General features: G+C 42.5%; 1 protein-coding gene across 1 annotated transcript in view; it reads left to right on the forward strand.

Moving 5' to 3' along the window:
- Window positions 1–23415, forward strand: part of PLA2G4F (phospholipase A2 group IVF) — a 632963-nt gene that overhangs the window by 284415 nt on the left and 325133 nt on the right. The window contains exon 13 of the mRNA XM_075844320.1: window positions 11566–11788. Coding sequence (XP_075700435.1) covers window positions 11566–11788 — 223 coding nt within the window. The remainder of the gene's footprint in view (window positions 1–11565; window positions 11789–23415) is intronic.

Here is a 23415-nt window from a genome sequence, read left to right on the forward strand (position 1 = left end):
ATATTAACACATTGTTGTTCATATGCTCTGTCTGGCTTCCAACTTTTCCCACACTGTGGTAGTCATCCTTGATTTTAACATGTGATTTGTTTTTCATGTTTTATATTCTGTATCAATAAAAGTTATTTTTTATTAAACAAAGCTGTGTATTGACTCCATTTTTGTAGGTTGTTGTTCTACATTTCTTCAGTACCCCGGCCTCCAAATACTTGTCTTATCTTGTTATCAATACTTTTCAACTGTGGGAGGCTCGGAGGGCACTGCTTCAACTGAGGTTTGGGGATGTTTGCAAACAATTTTAACAGTCACAGGGGCCACAGACATGCGTCCTACGTCTGTATACCCTGTGCCCAGAAGGAGGACAGGACCGACCTCAATATTTCCTGAGATGTGGGGTCCTCCTCTCAGTGCAATCCCCATAGAGTGCAGCACACATAAAATTTTGCATATCATCAGTAACTTCAATCTGTCCATCAGACTTATATCCAATGACAACCTGAATTGCTGCAAGGATGTCAGAAACGAAAGATTGACTGGACAGGAATCTGACACCATAAACGGGACAACCGCTCTTGTGAATGCTGTCATCTTATTTGCATTTTTCATTTCATAAAATATATTCCCAATATGTTAGTGTGTGTGTGTGTGTGTGTCATGTGCATATGTAATGTATATACCATCATTTGACAGAAAGGATACTCTTATAAATTATTAAGAGGTTTGCAAAATATTTGTTTCCTTAATTAGTATATGTCAATTATTAAATAAACCAATCTATTAACACATGATGAAACATATCGTGCACTATATGCGTCATCATATGCCAATATAAACTTTTTAATATCAAATAATCATAAACTAAAATGTAACAATGACATAAAAATCTTTCTTGTCTTGTCACTTCTCATGTGGTGATTTCAAATAAACCATTTCCCTTTAAAAATAGTTCAGCACACACCAGTCACTCACAATACCAGCTGTTCCCAGACACTCTCAGTACTGAGAATCCAATCTCACACATTATATACCTTTTGTGTGTGACCTTATGTAAAACAAGTATATAACTAGAGTGACTGTGTATAAACTCCTATTCTTGGATTCTTCATCCAATGAACTATAATCATTTAGTAATGCGCATCGTATTAAATTTAAATATGAAGGAAGTTTTCCATTGTGGTCGACACATAAAACACAAATAACATAACATATAACATATAAACATAAAACATATGATACTCAATCCTGTATTCTTATTAGGCTTTTTTTTCCTTTCTTTTTTTAATCTTTAAGTTACAGTTCTTATTTTTCACTATATGTGCACTTTCTGTAGACACAGCTAAACTACAGATAACAGAGAATGTAGCATTAACCCCTTACTAGCCAAAACTTATGAGCTACAACGTCAAAATGTCACCATGTGCTCCTGTCAATCAATGACAAAACCTCTTCACATGTTTTTTTTTCCCACAATGGATATCTGAGACGTCCTGCTCTTGTAAGTAACACACATTAGTTCTATTAGTCTAACACGGTTACTATAGATTAACAATAAATCTTGTTAGACATTCCATGCAATTATTAAAATGACTGTTAAATAAACCAAAAAGGAAAAAGATTTACAGTAAAGTTTAAAATGTCTTGGAAAAACACCTATAACGAGAGGAAATTTCATTAGTGACAATTTAGGACAGATGATATACAGTATATTCCAACAATCATATCTGGATAGAAATACATAAGAATCTTCACTTTATCAATCTCACCTCTTCTACAATCCGGGTCATTACACTTATAATTATCCTATTGGCTTTAACTCTATTTCTAGCCAATTCCTAATCCACGTGTCTCTATCTCTCTATCAATAATCCCTGAACATTTCACCCAATGTTTCCTTTTTAGGAAGTGAAGAGTTAATTGATTCCTTTATGAATTCTGATGACGCCTTTCTCTCAATGTATAGCTAATAACTGATCGCATGTCACCCCTGGAAACCTCTTGTCTCTGTAAACCTTTGGTTTATAAAACTGTACATAGAATAATTATATGTTGGCACATTATTTTCTACTGGAATGTCTCTATCTATAGAATTAGACGCTGGTTAATTCTTACTGACAACTGTGCTTCCATGTGTTTTTTTTTTTGTTTTTTTTTTTTCTATTTCTGGTGCATTCAATCACTTCTATCTGTTTTCTGCAACTCTGTTTATTAATCCAGGGCCCATCATCTATCAAGAAATCGTCCCATCTAGTATAACTGAGGACTCCACTACTTGGGCATTTCCGTTTTTTATTTTTTTTATTTTCTCCAGGTTCATTTACTAAACCTTTTAACAATATCTGCTGCTGTTTTACCACACCCTGTACCTTGGGTGTTATGCCCCAATTCCCGGCTGGCCAGCACTTTACCTCGGGCATACTTCAATCCAGATTTCCCCATGCCCTCTGCTAAATCCCAGACTTACTAATGTAGCCAACCTTGACGACTTTCTTTTGCTGTGTGATGTCACGCTGCAGCAAGTTATCAGAGTCAAGACAAACCTGGCCACATCTGTACTAACTCTTCAGTCTATTTTCCTGGCCTACTTAACCCTTCAGCCTACATTTAGTCTGTCATGGGGGTTCCCTATGATCAGTAGGGCAACCGTGTATATCTGATCGGTTTCCTAAACAGCAGCCAAACTATCTTACTGTCTCAGGCGCCCATGGATGTTCTATAAACTTTCTAGTTACAGAGATGTTACTTAATAATCAGCAACTCATTCAGATTGGGCGTCCGAGGATTAGCCCACATACGTACTCTTACTTCCGGCCAGGTGCGCCTCCTATGGGTCACAGTCTGGATACGCGAAAGTCCTAACAATCACTTGGGCGGGGATGGTTACCCGTCACTTCTGCAAGGATCAATTTGCAACCTGATCTTAATACATACTAAACCCAGGGGCCGGAGGGAACACTTTGGACAGGCCGTTTAGTGTTATCTCGGTATTTGGTTGTTTTTGTATGTTTTGGGATCAGAAAACAAACGCTCCCTTATCTCAGCCTCTCACAGATACACTCACAGATTCATTTCTACTCACACGCCTATTCCTATAATTCATACATACAAATACTCATAGACAAATGGTGTTCATGGTTCCCAAATAGTCAAAAGAGACAATACCTGGACGGCAGCTAAAACAAGAGAGAAGTGCACAGTAAGAATAACATTTCTTACTCACCGGTTTTGTGTGCAGTTCTCCATTATCTTAGCCATCATCCACCTTCGATTGTCGCCTTCGATCTGTGAAATAAAAAGTGATCAAAACGTTGCATGTTCACCAAAATTGTATTATTAAAAACTACAGCTTATCCCGCAAAAAATAAGCCCTCATACCACTTAATCGACGGAAAAATAAAAAAGTTATGGCTCTCGGAATTTGGCGACACAAAATAATGTTTCTTTTTTACACTTATGTTTTTACTTGTAAAAGTAGTAAAATATAGACAAAAACTATACATATTTGGTATTGCCGTAATCGTATTGACCCACAGAATAAATTTAACATGTTGTTTTAATTGTACATTGAATTCCGTAAAAACTATGCGCAAAAAACAATGGAGGAATCAATTTTCATTTTCTACCCCACAAATTTTTTTCCCATTTCCTAGTACATTATATGGCACAATAAATGGTGCTACGAAAAACTACAACTCATCCCGCAAAAATTAAGCCCTCATCGTACTATATAGACGAAAAAATAAAGACGTTATGGTTTTTGGAAAGTGGGGAGGAAAAAACGAAAATAAAAATCTGAAAAAGGTGGGAAGGGGTTAAGGATAGTGTTCCTGTCCCGGTAGTTAAGGAGATTAGCAATGAACGTGTGCGGCAGAGCCCCTGGAGGCGAGTTTGGATAGACTATGGTGCGCCCTTTCCTCTGCAAACATAACCAAAAAATTTTCTCTGCCGCAGGTGGTAATGAGCAGATTTTCAAAGAAGGATTAAGGGAAGGAGCCTTCCGTACCTTCTGGCAAGCCTATAAAGGGAAGGTTACAGGACCTCAATCTGTTCTCTTGATCGTCCAGGTGTTGATGTAGTCTGGTGAGGGCCTGCTCAACGTCTCCACGACGTCTAGTGAGTGGTGGGGTTTGGTCTTCCAGGGTACTGGTACTGGTTTTCCACCACCGTCACTCTTTCTCTAGTGTGCTGTGTATCCTGGCATAAAAGAGAAATATCCACTTTAATTTCCTCGATGGAAGGGTGGTTTGACATGTATGAATGGCCGTCAATACGTTTAATGTGTCCGGATTTGAATTTGACAGGGTAGAGATCAGCGGATTAGAATCAGCCAGAGTCAGGTCAGCATTCTGTGAGTTAGAAGACTTAGGTGCCAAGGAGTCCGCCCTGCAAAATTGGTCAAGCTTACCGACAGATTTGGTTTGTGATTTTGGAGGCACCGGGGCTGGGAGTAAGGTAGCTGTAAGTACAGATGTATAGAGCATCAGTGCGTAGTAAGAACCCTGGGAGGGGATTCAGCACCCAAATGATGTTAGAGTGTTACATTACAGGAGAGTGGAAAGGATATGGGGACCCAAAGGGGTCAACAGCATGTCAGGGGGGCCCGTTGGAGAAGTCAACAAAGTACAGTGCATTTGCAGATGACCCATAAACAGGGCCGGCATTGTATCTTGGCAACAGTCCAGTCGACAACACAGGAGGTATAAGTGTAGATGAAGCCAACGTTTCAGACCATTAGATCACTATATGGCAGTTAAGTCAAGTAGATGTCTAGGTGAAGGGGGGGTCCACACAGCGTGTCCACACAGGTGAGCGTGCTGCCTCAGGCGGCGCCACGTAGCTAAAAAAGTGGGTGCGGCATTTTGTGCACTGTCTTGATGTTACCAAGGAGCAAGGGACAGTCTGGGCCACTGGCGCAGGGGGCAGCAGGACTTATTTCGCAGACGTGCCGCAGGATAGGTGCACGTCTGCTAGAACACTAATCCTCTCTGAGGCTGCACGCATTATACGCCACCAGAAAGGAGCACGTCGGCAAGAGGAGCAGAGCGACCTGTGATTTGTAAGTTAAGGCTGTGCCGCAGGCAGAGCACAACTTACTGTGCTCAGCCTCCTGCCCCCGCTAATTTAAAAGTAATCAGCCGACGGTAGGGTTTATAGAGTTCATAGAGTCTGAGCATCTTGCTGACAGTAGAGGGCTCTGTGGTGGAGAATAATCTCCCCCCTTAGAGCCCTCAGTAGTTACTATACTGCAAGGTTTGAGAATATCACTGACTGCAGAGGGCTCTATGGGGGGGGATAATCCCCCCATAGAACCCTCAACAGTCAGATGCTCAGACAGGCCCCCTTGAAGTATAGTAACTGCTGAGGGCTCTATGGGGGGATTATTCTCCCCCACAAAGCAGTCTACTGTCAGCAAGATGCTCAGAAACCCCCCCCCACCTTAAGTATAATCCCCCCCCCCCCAGCGTCGGCCGGTCTCTTAATTTAGTGGGGGCAGGAGGCTGAGCGCACTATAATCCTTCCCCATAGAGACCTCAGCAGTCAGCTGCTGAGACCCCCCTTGCAGTATCATTTCCCCACTAGCGCCCTCAGTGGTTATACTGCAATGGGAGGGTTTCTGACTGATTCAACTGTAACTAAACGTTGAAAAAACTAAAGAGATGTCATAGTGACATGTCGGACGTTTTGATCGGTAGGGTCCAAGCACTGAGACTCCCACTGATTGCTAAAACGAAGCGGCAGAAGTGCTCGGGTGATCGCTGTGCAGCTTTGTTTTAAATCCGCTTTCATCGGAAAGCAGATCAAGCTGTGTTGGGACTCATAGACTTTCTATTGAGCCCATACGCCGCTCCGAGAAAAGCCAATCATAAATGAATGAAGCAGCACAGTGCTCACCCAAGCACTTCTGCTGCGTAATTTCTGCGATCAGTGTGGGTCTCTATGCTGGGACCCCCACCGAACAAAACATCTGACATGTCACTATAACATCTACAGAAGTTTTTAAAAAATGTAGTTACACTTTAAAGGAAAGGTGTTATAATTTTTATTATGAGTCCCTGCATTAGCGCCAGAATTATTAATATCTATTAATATTTCTGGCGCATCTCTAGGTCCTGTGCACCACAATAGAAATAAGAGTTCATTGACATCTAGTTTCTATTGCGGTGCAGAGGAGAAGAAGGAAGACAGAAGACTGCTGTAGGTACGTTTTTTTTATTTTTCATATTTCTATTTTTTGTTTTGCTGGTTCCGCTGGACCATTTGGACTACGTCAAATATTTGTTGTACTACTTAGATGATTTTAGCTTTATTTAAAAAAAAATTGTCAAAGGGGGTTGTGTGGAGAAGTTTTATTTCAATAACCTATTAGTGCCCTAGTAATGGCAGTTGTCTGTTTGACAACGTCCATCTCTATGGCAGGGCTTGGCGTTAGCCAGTAAAAAGGCTAACACTAACCCCCCCCCCCCATTACCACCCCGGTACCCACCGCCACCAGGGGTTTTGGGAACAGCCGGTTACGATCCAGTACCCGACCATCTGAGGGGATGGTCGCCCGATGGGGCGGCCGCAGGCTGGTAATATTAGGCTGGTAAGGGGAAAAACTGTGGCCCTTTCCACCCTAGTAATGCTAGGCTGTGGCTGATTTATTTTATATGGCTGGTTATGAAAAATGGGGGGTGGCCCCACATCATATTTTTTTTTAAATAAATGGAAAAAATGACGTAGCCAGATACATTCATAACCAGCCCGTTACAACATCATGGGAAGGGCCACGGTTTTTGTCACTTTCCAGCCTAATAATTGCAGCCTGCGGCTGTCACGGTGCCCGACCGTCACTTCAGATGGTCAGGTACTAGATCGTACCCGGCTCTTCCCGGTACCCCTGGTGCCGATGGGTACTGGGTTAATAATGGGGGGTTAGTGTTAGCCTTTTTACTGGCTAACACTAAGCCCCAGTCTTCGTAATGGAACGATTAAATAATAACTCCCTCATGCAACCCTCTTTCACCAGTTTATAAAAAAAAAAATATTAAATGATTGAAGCAGTCCAACAGAAGCTACCAAAAAAAGAAAAGTTAGCAGTATGAAATTGTTTTTTGTTTTTTTTTACATAGTTTTAATGTTTTTGTTTCGATTTACAAGTGTGAATGATCCAATAGAGGTTGGCTACTTGAATTTCTTAGGATTTTTTTGCGACTGGGGGGGCTCCATTTAAAGTTTTGCCTTCAGGCAGCTTAAAAGCTAGAATCGTCCCTGGGTCCACTTGTACCACACAGGTAACAGAGGGGGATGCAGGATATTAGACAATTCAGTGTCTCCTTCCTGTTGAGCTCCTGTGTAGGACATAGCAAAGAGCCCCTGGATCACTTGCAGCAGGTAAGGCCCTGCTGGGTTAATGTAAATTAGGCCAGTGGGCCTTTATGGCAGCGGGGCTGTTATGTACAGGGGAAGGTGCCTCCGTGGAAGGTAATTTCAGGCCATGGTATATAGGTTCAATGTGTGTGTCCGGCCTCGAATGATGCAGGGCAGGTCCATCGGAAATTATTCAAAATGGCGTACGCGTCTCTGTGTGAGCCGCCGTTTGATAGTCGGCCAGTCACACTCTAGAGCCGGCAAGCAGGGTTCAAGAAGCTCACCGACCGTACAAGCCGGGGACGGAAATTTTATGTGCCGCTAGAGCTCCAGAGGAGCTTTACAAGATGCGGCGGCTGTTACAAATTTAGGCAATGGCTTTAGGCCAGTAAGGGTGTCTAACTGTGCCGGGGACAACGGGGGGCTTCGATACTGCACCCAGGGCTATGTGCAGCAGAAGGTGGGGAGGGAGGACCTCCGATTCTGCTAGGCTGTGCAGAGCCCTCACCAAGTGCGACCTTCTAGTTCGCCGTCAAGCCTAAGAATACGTATGACGTGTGCGCTAGAAGCTTCCTGGCGCATACTCCAAGCAGACACTGCAAATTGCAGTGTGAATCAACCTTAAGAGGCGCTCAAATCTTTAACAAGTTGTAGTTCTCTGTTAAGACCCAGATCTGATAATTACACACAAATGGCGCGTTTTCTTCTCTTGTAGGTTTGCCATATGTGCACAAACAGATAATCACCTAGTCCGGGTCCCCCAACATATGCTCTTGGTAACTAAATGGAGACACAAGATTTATTGCAAACTTTAAAGGGGTTGGCCAGGACTATTTTTTTTTTTCTATTTTAACCTATGTGACCTGTACAATTAACTTTTTAATATAATGCCTTTTTATTTTTGTAATGGCTACTTACTTCTAATTAGCGGTCACTTGACCACATCCAGAGTAAACCTTTCATTTCCTGTGACGTTCCGTGTCTTTACTCAGCCAGCATTTGCACGGTGCGTCCTCCACTACATTTACAGTCAGTGGGCCAGGCGGATGTTTCATGAGCACTTCGGAGCTCCTCCTCTGGTCCCACTGCCTGTAAAACTAGTTGATGACGCACAGTGCCTCTTTTGAGCCAGAAGTGCTGGCTGAGCAAAGACACGGAGTGTCGTTTCTCTAAGTACACGCCACGTCCTCCTACATCGTCGTGCAGCCACCTCTTTCTTCTCCTCTCTCGGAGTTCCCTCACTCCCTGGCTGCAGCGTGTACGAAGAGAGACGCGGCGACCAGGCAGTGAAGGAACTCCAGAAGAGAAGGAGGGGTGTGGATGACGAGATAGGTGGGCAGTGATGTCAAGGGCTTCCCCAGAGCTGGAGACCCAGGCAGAGTGCTAGTATAGGCCCTGCTCCGGGACTCTGTGGAATCCCCTGACATCACTTTCCATATATAGACACTGATGTCAAGGGCTTCCCAGAGCCAGAGTACCGGGCAGAGCGCTAGTGTAGACTGTGCTCCGGGACTCTGTGGAATCCATTGACATCACTGTCCATATATGGACAGTGATGTCAGGAGCAGAGCCGAAAACCCAGGCAGAGTGCTAGAAGCGGCTCTTCTCTGAGACTCAGGCTCTGGGCAAGCCCCTGACATCACTATCCATAAATGGACAGTGATGTCAGTGTCTTCCCCAGAGTTACAGAGCAGAGTCTATATTAGGGCTCTGCTCTGGAAATCCGGCTCTGGGGTTTCCACTGACATCACTGTCCACATATGGACAGTGATATCAGGGGCTTCCCCAGTGTTCCGAAACAGAGCCTATACTAGTGCTCTTCTCTGGGACACCGGCTCTAGGGTTGCCCCTGACATCACATTCCGGTCCAAGAGAATCCCCTGGTGTCGTCAATGCTCTGGCTGGGGATTCCACTTCTAGATCGATCTACTGGGGTGTGTGTGTTTGGCACTATCTACAAGGGGTGTGTGGCGTTCTCTAAAGGCAAGGGCCTTTTTTTATAGAGGGCACTGTGGCATTATCTAGGGTGGTGTGGCTTTATCTACAGAGTGCACTGTGGCATTACCTACAGGTGGGTGTGTGGCAGTATCTACAGAGGACACTGTGGCAGTATCTACAAAGGGCACTGTGACCGTTTCTACGGGCGGTTGGGTGGCAGTATCTACAGAGGGCACTGGCATTATCTAAAAAGGGGCTGCCCAGTCTTGAAATTCTTGTGTCTGCAAAGTCCGGCCAACTGAGCAGCCAGACTGCATTTAGCGACACTTAAACGGCAAAACTTGATTTGATAAAATAAGCACGTGGAGTAATCTCGGATATTTCCGTTAAATTTAAGCCTAGCCGTGTTATAGTAATGTAGTGTTATTATAGTAATGTAGGATTATTATTATAGTAATGTAGTATTGTTATAGTAGTTCGAATAACTAATTGGTTAACAATAATTTTGTATTGTATCAAATTTGAAAGTAATGCGACCCGTCAACTTCAAAAAATGTTTGTGTGGCCCACTTACCCGGCCAAGTTTGAGACCCCTGCTGTAAACGTAGTTGATGACGCTCCGTGCCTCTTCTTAGCCGGAAGTGCTGGCTGAGAAAAGACATGTAGAGTTGTCTCTCGAAGTACACGCCCCCTCCTCCTATCTCATCGTCCACGCTGGGTTGCATAAATACATGGATGATGGGAGTTATATATAAACACAGGGATGATAGGGTCATATAAATACATGGATGAATGGGTTATATACAGGGATGATGGAGTTATATGCAGGGATGATGGAGTCATCATTCCTGTATATAAGTCCATCATCCCTGTTTATAACCCCCATCATCCCTGTGTATAACCCCCATCAATCATCCCTGTGTATTATCCCCATCATCCCTGTGTATTATCCCCATCATCCCTGTGTATAACCGCCATCACCACTGTACATAACCGCCATCACCCCTGTATTTAACCTCCATCATCCCTGTGTATAACCGCCATCATCCCTGTATAGAATGTTGGCGGTAATACACAGGGATATTGGGGGTTATATACAGGGATGATGGGGGTTATATACAGGAATGATGAGGTAATACACAGGGATGATGGCGGTTATAAACAGGGATGATGGGGTAATACACAGGAAGGATGGGGGTTCTATACAGGTTATATACAAGGATGATTGAGTTATAGCATCCCTGTGTATTACCCCATCATCCCTGTGTATTATCCCTGTGTATTACCCTCAACATTCCTGTATGTAACCCCCATCATCCCGGTGCATTATCCCAATCATCTGTGTATTATACCCATCATATAACCCTATCATCCCTGAATATGACCGCCTTCATCCCTGTATATAACCCCTCATTGTGGCACTACCTGGGAGGAGGGGGCAGTGTGGCACTACCTGGGAGGAGGGGGCAGTGTGGCACTACCTGGGAGGAGGGGGCAGTGTGGCACTACCTCGAAGGGGGGGGGGCAGTGTGGCACTACCTGGAAGGGGGGGCTGTGTGGCACTACCTGGAAGGGGGGGCTGTGTGGCACTACCAGGAAAGGGGGCTGTGTGGCACTACCAGGAAAGGGGGCTGTGTGGCACTACCAGGAAAGGGGGCTGTGTGGCACTACCAGGAAAGGGGGCTGTGTGGCACTATCTAAGGGGGGCTGTGTCACACTACCTGAGGTGGGCTGTGTGGCACTACCAGGAAGGGGGTCTGTGTGGCACTACCTGGGAGGGGGGCTGTGTGGCACTACCTGGTAGGAGGGGGCTGTGTGGCACTATCAGGAAGGGGGGCTGTGTGACAGTATCTACAGAGGGCTCTAAATTTATGGGGGTACAAACTGGGGGCCTAAGTTCTATTTTGGGGCATAAACAGGGCCTAACGTCTATATGGGGGCATATAGTGACGTTTTCTGCCATTTTACTGCCGCTGTGAGTTCCCCCGCAAAGGGGCCTACTAAGTCTGTCTCGCCCAAGGGCCCACATAAACCTGGAGCCTGCCCTGATTGAGATAAAAAAGAAACGGGTTATAAGGTTAGTAGGGGGTTTTAGAGCAGGCAAACCAATGCTGTGGGACACTTTTTAGAAAACCTATTTTTTCCCTGGTGAACCCCTTTAAGCACATTATTTACAATAACCCTTTAAACGATATTTTTGCTGCAGGATATAGGCTTTTTTGTTACACTGTATTGTAATAGTTATGCTTTCCCTACATTTAATAATACTGTTTGCACTAGGTGTATGTCCACACTTTATGAAGATTATGATTGGTCAAATAAAGATCTTAAGGAACCAATAAGCAAGGCACAGAAATCTATGACATCCAGTAAATCTGGGGCATTTTCTGCAGAAAGGCTCAGGCACTGTGCACAAGAGCTGATGGCCCTGGAAAGAGATGGACACAAAGTAAATTTCAGCGACTTTTGGGGTCTTGTGTTGGAATATTTTCTTCACCAGAAGGTACACAATACTAACTTTTTATTAAATATTATTATAATGTTTTTCTACACAGATGTGTGGTTCAAGGCAAATAACTGTGTAAATAATAAAGATGCATACATAAGAACACAAAGTTCGCCACTAAAGTCTCTTTTGGTATTCATCATTTTTTATATTTAAAGGGTAACACACTGTGAGACTCTTAAAGAACAAATTTCCAGAAAAATAGTCCCTGATATTCTAATATTTTCTTGGCCTCATAGAAATGTAAAAGATGCTGGGAGACTACCACTAATAGCAGCCGTGTGCATAGCGGTTGATCCCCAGCTTTTATACCAATTCAGAGATTAAATATATATCTTCAGTTTTATGTTATGTTACATTCATCCTACACTCTGTCTTTATTAGGCCTCATGCCCACTTCAGTTTTTTCGTTCAGGGTGCTATCCGTTTTTGTCACTGATAGCACCCTGAACCCATTCATTTCAATCGGGCCATGCACACTTCCATTGTTTTAACGGAACCGTGCGGCTGTTCTGTCAAAAGTAGTGCAGGTCCAACTCCTACCCGTTTTTGACGGAACAGTCTCCGCCTTTGGATTGAATTTGGATTGTGAAACAACGGGCTGCACACAGAAGCCTGCCCGTGTGTGACAAGACCATCCTTAACGGCCGTATAACGGCCGACGGAAGTGTGCATGAGGCCTTAGCCCCCTATCACACGGCAGTGTTTTGGTCAGTATTTTTCTTCAGTAATTGTAAGTGAAATGGAGTGGGTCTAAAACAAGAAAAAGGTAAAACATTTTCCATTATACTTTTTCTCTGTGTAGGTTCTGCTCCATGTTTTGGCTTACAAATACTGATGCAAAATACTGTCCAAAATATGGCCGTGTGAATGGGGCCTTTGAATATAATACGAAAGAAATAAAAGATAAAATTGTGGACCTTTTGTCGGGCTTCACTCAAAGAACGAATATATTTTTAATAATCCAAGAGGTGCAATACAATACAGGCTTTATTAGGTGTAAAAGGTGTAAGACCTCAGATAGCAGCACCCCCTTCTCAGACCACAAGATCATAATGGGACAATATTTAGGATACAGATTAAAAAGAAAAAGAGGGAAAAATATGGCCCATAGTGAGATACAGGGTCATAGGGTAGATGACTAGTGGAAACACTTGTAATATATATATATATGTGTGTGTGTGTGTGTGTGTGTGTGTGTATTAACTCCTTAGATGAGGACATCCAGTTTACTATGACACATTCTATGGATAACATCCAATTTTTGGATGTCACAGTACTGATTGACAACAATACACTTATAACCAAAATGTATACCAAAGAGACCGACCGGAACACCTTATTAAGACTTGACAGTTGTCACCCGAAAAATATGGTCAGATCTTTGCCGTATAGTCAAATGATTAGGGCCAAACGTAACACTGACAGACAGGAAGATCTGGACATATCATTAGACATCATGACTGGTAATTTTCTGCAGAGAGGTTACCCTAAATCAGTACTGCGGACACATAAGAAGAAGATTGACAATACAGCGAGGGATATTTTGTTACAGCCTGTAAAATCTTCAATATATAGAAAGCAGAAACGTATTCCATTTATCTCGACTTATAATGATATAAGTGGAGATCTTTCCAAAATTGTGAATAGACATTGGCCAATAATCAGTAACAGCTTTGGTCATATTGATGAATTGAACAACAATCCGCTTATGTCCTATAGACGTTCACAAAATCTTCGTGATAGACTGGTGAGAACTAGAATGCCAGAACAAAAGAAAGGGTCACAATCCATCCTTAAACCTCTAAAACCTGGTAATATTCCGTGTTATAGATGCGTTAATTGTTCTTTGATGTGTAGAGGTGAATCCTTTAGACATCCAGTTACTGGACAACAGTTTAAAATTAGACACAACTTCACCTGTGACTCGGACTGGGTCATATATGTGTTATGGTGTCCCTGCGGCCTCCTGTATGTGGGGGAGACCACCTGTGCCTTTAAAACTCGTTTAAATAATCATCGCTTCTCGATACGTAAAAATAAACTTGACTTGCCTGTAGCTAAGCACTTCTCGGAATATGGTCATAATGAAAGGGACCTAACATTTATGATTTTGGATCATATCCCACCATTACAGTTTGGCGGTGACCGACATATGGCTCTACATAAAAAAGAATTGAGGTGGATATTCCTATTAAATATACTGAAACCCTTTGGCCTCAATGTAGAATTTGCTGTAGACAGGATAGCCATATGATGCCTTCATGTCTCTGTTCCATCTTTTGGGTTCTCTGATGTCCTCTTCTGTATGATGATTGATGACACATTAATATTTACATTCTTTTAATAATGAGTTCTTTGTCAATGTTTGATGAATACAAATTTTTACATATTCTCTGTATTCTTTTAGATCTGAATACCACTCCCAACAGAATTTCGGAATCTCCTCTATTATTTTCAATAATAAAGTTACTGTGTAATTGATTCTTGGCATGGCTATGTTATGTTCTTTTGGTCCTATTATATCAATAAAATATGTATATTATTTAACTGAGTTTTTTCTAGTCTCCTATTCTTGGTTTTAAGTGATGTAGAGATATTATAATATTAAAAAATATATATTCTTCATGGAGATACGATGTCGCTGATGTGACACTTTTGGTCCGTTACACGGGTGAGGTTGACGGGACATCCTGTGCACGTGAAGACGCTGCTATGTGGTTCTGGAAACTCTGGGAATAAGGTCGTTCTGGACACGTGATAGTGGACAGAGATCTGTGTACCCACGTGTGGATCATCTACAATAAGCCGATATAATAATATAATACTGTAACGCTACTTTTCGGTATTCTTGATATCTCCATTACTTACCATGAGGAGCATGTATTAATGTATTTGCTTTTTCTGCAATTTCGACCTTTTGACTGACATAGCCGTGCTATCTGCTATCCGTGGTATATCTGCATCAGTTGCCTGGCAACTTGTGATGCCGTTATACACATGATCAGACCAGTGGAACGCATTGACACGCATTACATCATTTTGATGCGCTCGATGCGTCCTGCTGCTGAACAACGATACACTTCCGTCTCTGGGGATTACACGGATGTATCACATCCTAATTACCATGAGTTGTGCAGCTGACTGCTACTATGTATGCCTAGGGCTTTGCATACTAATGATTTACCTGATGCATCTGAAGTTCTGATTGGTGAGTGGGTTCATGATGATGTATCTCAACACCACTGAGGCATAAATGATTATGATTTAATCAGTTGTTTTTAACGTTTGTTGTATTGTATATTGCTGTTCACGCTGTATCATGTTTATTATGTACAATGATACCTTAAACCATGTATTAATCAAGTTTTTAAGCACTTAACACTTTATTATATTGTAATGAAATTTTTCATATTGGAGTGCTGCAAAGTTTATTTTTCTATATATATATATATATATATATATATATATATATATATATATATATAGCAAAATCCAATATACAGGTCAGCACTCCAAGTTCAGTGAAAAAAATGGATCTTTTTAATCAATACATGCAACGTTTCAGCCCTACTCAATGGGGCCTTCCTCAAGCAGGGCTGAAACGTTGAGCAGGGCTGAAACGTTGCATGTATTGATTAAAAAGATCCATTTTTTTCACTGAACTTGGAGTGCTGACCTGTATATTGGATTTTGCTGTGTATTTGGGATGCTGGTCGTGCGTTCCATCCATATACTGGAGGAACGGTGCTGCTTTTATTTTTGCTCTTTATATATATATATATACATATATACACTAGTCCTTCTCAATGAATTAGAATATCATAAAAAAGTTAATTTATTTCAGTAATTCAATTAAAAACAAAAAGTGAAACTCTTTTTATTTTACTTTATTTCCAGCATTTTTCCTTTTAATGCTGATGATTATGTCTAACAGTTAATGAAAATTTAGTTCTCAGAAAATTAGAATAACATAGACGCCCAATTTCCAAAATTATTTTTAATATCGAAATATTTGCCTACTGAAAAGTATGTACGGTATATGCACTCAATACTTAGTCGGGGCTCCGTTTGCATGAATTACTGCATCAATGCGGCGTGGTATGGAGGCGATTAGCCTGTGGCACTGCAGAGGTGTTATCAATGCGGCGTGGCATGGAGGCGATCAGCCTGTGGCACTGCTGAGGTGTTATGGAAGCCCAGGTTGCTTTGATAGCGGCCTTCAGCTCGTCTGCATTTTTGGGTCTGGTGTATCATCTTCCTCTTGACAATACCCCATATATTCTCTATAGGGTTTGGTTCAGGCGAGTTTGCTGGCCAATCAATCGCAGTGATACTGTGGTTATTAAACCAGGTATTGGTACTTTTGTCAATGTGGGCAGGTGCCAAGTCCTGCTGGAAAATGAAATCAGCATCTCCATAAAGCTTGTCAGCAGAGGGAAGCATGAAGTGCTCTAAAATTTCCTAGTAGATGGCTGCGTTGACTCTGGACTTGATATAACACAGTGGACCAACACCAGCAGATGACATGGCTCCCAAAACCATCACTGACTGTGGAAACTTCACACTGGACCGCAAGCAACTTGGATTGATCCCTCTCCACTCTTCCTTCAGTCTCTGGGACCTTGATTTCCAAACTAAATGCAAAATTTAATTTCATCTGAAAACAGGACTTTGGACCACTGAGCAACAGTGTTGGTCCACTGTGTTATATCAAGTCCAGAGCCAACGCAGCCGCAGTATGTGTATATATATATATATATATATGTGTGTGTGTGTGTGTGTGTGTGTGTGTATATACATATATATGTATAGTCTTTCTGCCCCCCCCCTCAGTTAGCTGTGCGTTGCGTCTCTTTCACCTCCTGATGCCCTGTGTCCTCAGTGCAGCCTTTATTGTCCTGTTCTCTACTCCTGGATAATATGTCTAACACCTCAAGGAGCTCTCCCTGACGCCCACTCCCTCACTAAGAAATGTACAGTATAAGGCCCTGTTCACATGGCTGAATTTTTGCGGTGGTTTCCACTACAAAATTCTGCCTCCATTCATTTCAATGGGAGTCGGATGTTTCTTTTTTCAGCTAGTGGGACAAAGAAGCGTCATGCCCATATCCTGGGCCAGACTCCACCCAAATCTCCCATTGAAGTCAATGGGAGGAGGAATCTTCCTGCCATTGGCAGGAATAATTCTGTGGCGGATTTTGCGGCGGGACCCGCCATGCAAGATCCACCCTGTGAACAGACCCTAGCATTGCAGGGAGCAGTCAGCAGCATTCAATTGACTGCTTCCAACAACATCAGTGTGCCAACCAAATCATAATCAGGAGTATACCAGTTATCCAGCAGCAAGGTAGGTATATATTTTGAGTTAGCAGTTCTGTATATAGATAAATGTAAGTATATACAGTACCAGACACATTTTCATTCCATGTTTTTTTTTTCCTACAATGTAGATTCATATCGAAGATACAAAAACTTTGAAGGAACACATATTGATTAAGTAGTAGACAAAAAAGTGTTAAACAATCCAGAATTTGTTTTTTATTTTAGATTCTTCAAAGTAGATTCTTTGCTTTGATGACCATTTTTCACACAATTGGCATTCTATTAATCAGCTTCATGAGGTAGTCACCTGGAATGGTTTTCAATTAACAGGTATGCCTTGTCAAGAGTTAATTTGTTGAAATTCTTGTTTTCATAATGTGTTTCAGACCATCAGTTGTGTTGTGCAGCAGTAGGATTGGTACACGCTTCTATTCAGTGTTTAGACCGATTCAACTACTGTTATATTCCACATTATTGCAAGAACCACTCAACTAAGTCAAGAGAAACGACCGTCCATCATTACTTTAAAGGGAATGTGTTGTTGGCAAAAAATTTATATTTTTTTTTTAGTTAAACAATTAGTGTGTGGGTGATTAAACATTGTTCTAATTTTTTTTATTTTTTTCACGAGTCAGGAAATATTATAAATTGTATTCAATTGGATTCTAATTTATAATATTTCCCATTGCTGGTCACTAGATGGAGCAATTCCCAAAATTGCAGCATTGCATGTGGTAAAGCAACCACATTGCTTTATGCTGAAAAATTGGGAAATAATCCCTCGCTCTAGTGAGCTCTCAGAATCCCCCCCTCCTTTATCCTGGCTAGGGCCGGGAGAAACGAGGGGATTGAACGGTCTAACCTCCTACACTGTGTTTCGCCATTTTTTGAGCTAACACACATTGTAGTAGGTTAACATACACTAGTAAACACACACTGAAACACGAACATACATAGAAATCACTTACCTGCTCCAGTCGCCGCCGCTCCCTCCGGTCCGTCCGCTCCGTCTGCTGCCGCTGCTCCATGTGCACAAGTCCGGAAGCCGCGACCGGAAGTAGTAATCTTACTGTGCATTTCAAATTGGACTGTGTGGGAGCGGTGCATGCGCCGTTCCCACACAGACGGCGTACACCATAGTGGATGGAACGGGCCCCGTTCGCATTCCCTATGGGACTGGAGCTGCCGTATTCCATGTCTGTATGTGTCGTTAATCGACACATACAGAAATGGAAAAAAAAATGGCAGCCCCCATAGGGAAGAAAAAGTGTAAAAATAAAAAAAAGTAACACACAAACACACAAATTAATACAAACGTTTTTAATAAAACACTAACATCAAACTGATATTAAAAAATTTTTTTGGGTGACACTGTTCCTTTAAGACATGATGGTCAGTTGATAAGTAAAATGTCAAGAACTTTGAAGGTATGCTCAAGTGCAAACTGAAAACTGTGATAAACCAGTCTTTGGGGATGTAACATTTATAATTTTAACATTTTATAATAGTATTTTGGAAATTAATCTCCCATGCCATTTCTAAAAAGCTTTTAAAGGGAATGTGTGAAGAATTATATATGTTTTTTTTAAGTAAGTTGCTTAGTTTTATTTATTTATTTTTTGTTTATTTGGGGTATTTTCTTTTTCTTCCACAAGAAAGAAATTAATTAAATAATAATTTTATGTTTTCCTATGTTGGCCACCAGAGGAAGCACTTCCCAGAATTACAGCGAGGTGAATCTGGCAAAGGAACCTGACTCCCACAGCTGCTGTAAATGTGGGAGGGAAACTCACCCCCTCCCTATTTTTGGCTACAAGCCAAGAAGAGATGTTTTCAAATTGCCAATCATTGTCTCCATTTTGCGAGCTATTCTACAATGGTAGAATGTGCTGTAGGGTAGGACACACCAAAAGGCTAACAATTATGAAAGTGAGGAGATGCAGCTGTTGCTGCTTTATTGTAAAAAACTAAGTGGGTTCCACCCATTTTCATAACCAGCCAGCTACAATAAAGCAGCCGCAGCCTAGCATTACCAGGGTGGGAAGAGCCACGGTTTTTCGCCCTTCCCATTATTATTAGTTATGCCAGCCTGCGGCCGCCCCAGTTCCTGACTGTCATTACAGATGGTCGGGTGCTGGATTGTACCTGGCTCTTCCCGATACCACTGGTGGCGGTGGGTATCGGGGTAATAATGGGGGTTTAGATGCAGCCATTTTTACCGGCTAACACTAAGCTCCGCCTTAGTAATGGACATTGTCAAATAGACACCTGCCATTACTAAGGTGATAATAAAGCATTAAAAAAACACAGACATCAGAAAAAAAAATTTTTATTGAAATTAACTCCCTCACAGAATCCTCGTTAAACATTTTATTTAAAATATAAAACACGAAGTAGTCCAACGAATTTTTGACTTAGTCCAAACTGTCCAGCAGAAACGGAATAACAAAAAAAATAAAGTTTGTAATATGCCGCTGCTCCTTTCTTAATGGGAAAAGGCTGTAATACTGTGAGCCGTCGCTACATGGTAATTGACAGTAGAAGCAGAGACTGAAAGGGAAGCAGCGGCGTACTAGTGATCCTTCAAAGCCACCGATCAGCTGTTTTAAATGATCAGCGACGCTCGTATGCTGCTGCTCCTTCATTCCCTGGTCCTACTGTGAATCGCCGTGTAGCAGCGGTTCACAGTATTACAAGCCTGCAGTAAGATGGGCACTAGCATAGGAGATAGGGTCGGCTCCCGTCCTTAGTCTCCTATGCTATGGGTATGCCGTATAGCACCTGTGTATGTGTCGTGAGGAGATATACACAGATGTACACAGATGCTAATAAATATGGCTGTCCCCACAAAAGTAAAAACACACACCTAAATAAAATGACATTAGGGGACACATTAAAATAATTTAAAAAAAAATAGGCCCATAACTTAAAACACATCAAAGAAAAAAAACATTTCAGGACACCTTTCCTTTAAGCATGTGCATCGAGTCAACATACATAATTCAATTAAGTTGCATGCAAACACACAGACCAAATATGTCTCAGTGTGGCTCTCAGAACACCTTGGTGCTAGCAAAGTCAATACTTTGGAAGCCAGACGGCAAGAATCCAGTACACACGTCTATAGAAATGGCTATATGGGACAAAGGAAATATATAATCCTTCAAAGCCACCCCTGTCATCCATGTTTTATATAATAGTTTTTTGCCTTGCTGCTCTAAACCTACCCAAACTTATGTTTAATGCTATTCAGATAAGGTGTGTCTGTGTGATCTTTTGCGTTACCAGGAGAAGGCTCTTGTCAGCCTAATACGGCAAGTGGTGGCAGCGTTTTGTGTGCGCTAAACTCATTGTTAGCCTGTTGCAATAGGCATATGTTTAGAGTGAGAGTGGATAAGCGGAGTACCCCTTTACAGTAGCATCCAAGTCACCTGTGCAATTAGTGGTGTTCGTGACAAAAACCATCAAACTATTATGGAAGTAGTTCTCGTGAGGACCGCCCCAGGAAAATAGGACCAAGAGTTACCTTTGCTTCAAAGGATACTTTCATTAGCCTCAGAAATCCCAAATTAACAGCACCTCCAATTAGAGCCTACATAAATGCTTCACAGAGAACAAGTACCAGACATATCTCAATATCAACTGTTCAGAGGAGACTACGAGACTCAGGCCTTTATGGTTGAATTGATGCAAAGAAGAGAACTGAGGAACAACAAGAAGAGAATTGCTTGGGCCAAGAAACACAAGGATTGGACATTAGACCGGTGGAAATCTGTACTTTGGTCTGATGAGTCATGAGTCAAAATTTTTGATTTTTTTGTTCCAACCGCCATGTGAGATGCAGAAAATGTGAGCGGATGGTTTCCACATGTGTGGTTTCCACCATGAAGCATAAGGAGGAGGTGTGATTGTGCTTTGCTGGTGACACTGTTGGTGACTTATTCAAGGTACACTCAAAGGTTATGTACACCTTTCTTAAATCGTTTTGTTTTTTTGAATTTTTTTTTATCAGTGTGGTTGGTGCAACTTTCAAAATACTTTTCCCTATTGCCCTATGACAGCACCCCTGGGGAGACCGCTTCCTCTACTGGACAGAAAGCAGGAACTAGGATTCATTTAAAAGAGGGAATACCCCCATCATCCCCAGTTCTGTTCCCTGTCCTTTGGACAAGAGGGGACGTGTAGTATTCAAAGTAAATGTTGACTACAGGAGCCCAGTCTGTATCTGAGGGGCTCATGGGTGACTTGTTGGTATAAGCTTCCACTAGGAGCCGCCGGGGATAGCCTGGTTTCCCTTCTTCAGCCCACCTGTCAGTGAACACTCCGTGCCTCCCTCCCCCTATGTGCGGGGCTGTTGGGCATGCTTTTTCTGGTACCAGACTGCAGCGTCGTCTTGGTGTCTGGGGGGAGCGTGCTTGGGAGCCCCGCGTGCTGCTTGGTACCTCTACAGGCCGTGCCCGTATGTTTGCAGCACTTTAGGCCTCCCGGTCAGTGGAGCCCGTGTAAGACGCAACCAGAAGTGACGCGGGTTACTTCCCATTTCCTTGGGCTAGCGGGGACATAACAATAGTTGTCGGGGCCGGAAATGGGTGGAGTCTTTACCTTGCGCTTTTTGAAAGGGGCCTGCCTGTCTTAGGAGAGCTGTGTCTTGGACGGATCTACTGCAGATCTCCAGCTTCCTGGCGTTTGAAGATGGAAGCTTCACAGTGGGCCGATCCCAGTGACTGGCACGGATGCGGGAGCGGTACACACTGCTGACGTAAGAGGGGTTTTTACCCCTAGTTGTCTGCTTGACACTATTTTTTTTTACTGTCAAATATTGTTGTTTTTACAAGCGGCATGGAAGAGAGGAACTATTCTATATAATGCCCAACGAGTCTCCATCTACCCGGATTTCTCCGTCAACATACGGAGGCAGCATGTTCAATTTACGGAGGTCCGCAATAAACTTCGGGAAAAGGGATACAAGTAAGCCATGCTTTACCCTGCCAAACTGAGAGCGATTGATGGATTCACATCTAAATTCTTTCTCTCCCCTGCTGAGACCTTGGACTGGGCGAACGGTGTTCCTCGTGTTCCTGGAGAAGCTTCTCCTCCGGACTGAGCTGTCTCCTGATGGACAGGATTCAGTATTAGTTATTACATGCTTTCTTGCTTAACGCTGATAACTGCATATCACTTTTGACAGAATCTTCTTCTTAAAGTCTAATTATATTTAGCATTGTGATATTGCTCTAGTTTGATTATGTGATAAATCTTTTCTAATGTTATCCCATACAAGGAGTCCGGTCTCGGGACTATGCTAGTAGGGTAGTTGTTAGTTTAGACAGAACCACTGTTCTCTAGCTGTTCTATAGTTACAGGGTAACGGTCTGCACTTAGCTAGTTTAGTGTCTGACAGGGGTTCGGGTATATTGCTGGTTGCATTGTATTACTTGTATGCTAAGTATGATGAATGTGTGTGTGAATGTGGTGCTCCTTTTTTCGCTCTTCCCTCACTCTGTGGCTGTGCTTGGATAGCAAAAGTATATCACTCCTTTTATTCCAACTACTCCCGTGGGGTATCTCTCCTCATAGCCAAGAGTCTGTATCTGGAGGTGCTGCAGGAGGCATGTGACCATTTTGGTAGATATGTTATTGTACATTGTCTCATGCAGGGGAAAATATTTACTATAATCAATTTATATGTCCCTCCACCTCTGGATCTGGCCCTGCTAGCTTTAGTGGCTGAAAAGCTGTCAGAATTCCCGGTGAGCCCGATTATATGTGTGGGTGACTTTAATGCTTTACTAGATGACTCGGTGGACCGTACGGGGGGCTTGTATCAGGCATCTGCCCCTCTTAATGCCTGGTCTTCGGCGCTCTATCTCACTTATGTGTGGCGTTGGAGATTTCCGACAGATACATCTTACTCATATTATTCATCTACTCATAAAACATTCTCTAGGATTGACCTTGCTATGGCCTCCCAAGATTTCTTGCCTGCAATTGCCTCTATTGCTCTTACTCCCAGCCTCTGCACAGGCTATGTTGTGTACTGCCTCGAAAGATATAAATAAGGTATTTCAGGAATTTTATACCGGGCTGTATGGCTCGAGGTGCTGTGTTCCGCCAAGTGATATAGAATAATTATTAAATTCACTGCCCTTATGACGTCTATCAGCCGCTCAGGCGATTGAATTGGATGGGCCGATTGTAGATGAAGAAATAGTGAGTGCTAATCAGTTGCTGCCTTCTGGCAAAACCCCTGGTCTTGATGGGTTGGGGGGTAAATGGTATAGGGCTAATAGTGATACCTT

This window comes from Rhinoderma darwinii, chromosome 12, assembly GCF_050947455.1.
Source record: "Rhinoderma darwinii isolate aRhiDar2 chromosome 12, aRhiDar2.hap1, whole genome shotgun sequence".
NCBI classification, from domain to species: Eukaryota; Metazoa; Chordata; class Amphibia; order Anura; family Rhinodermatidae; genus Rhinoderma; species Rhinoderma darwinii.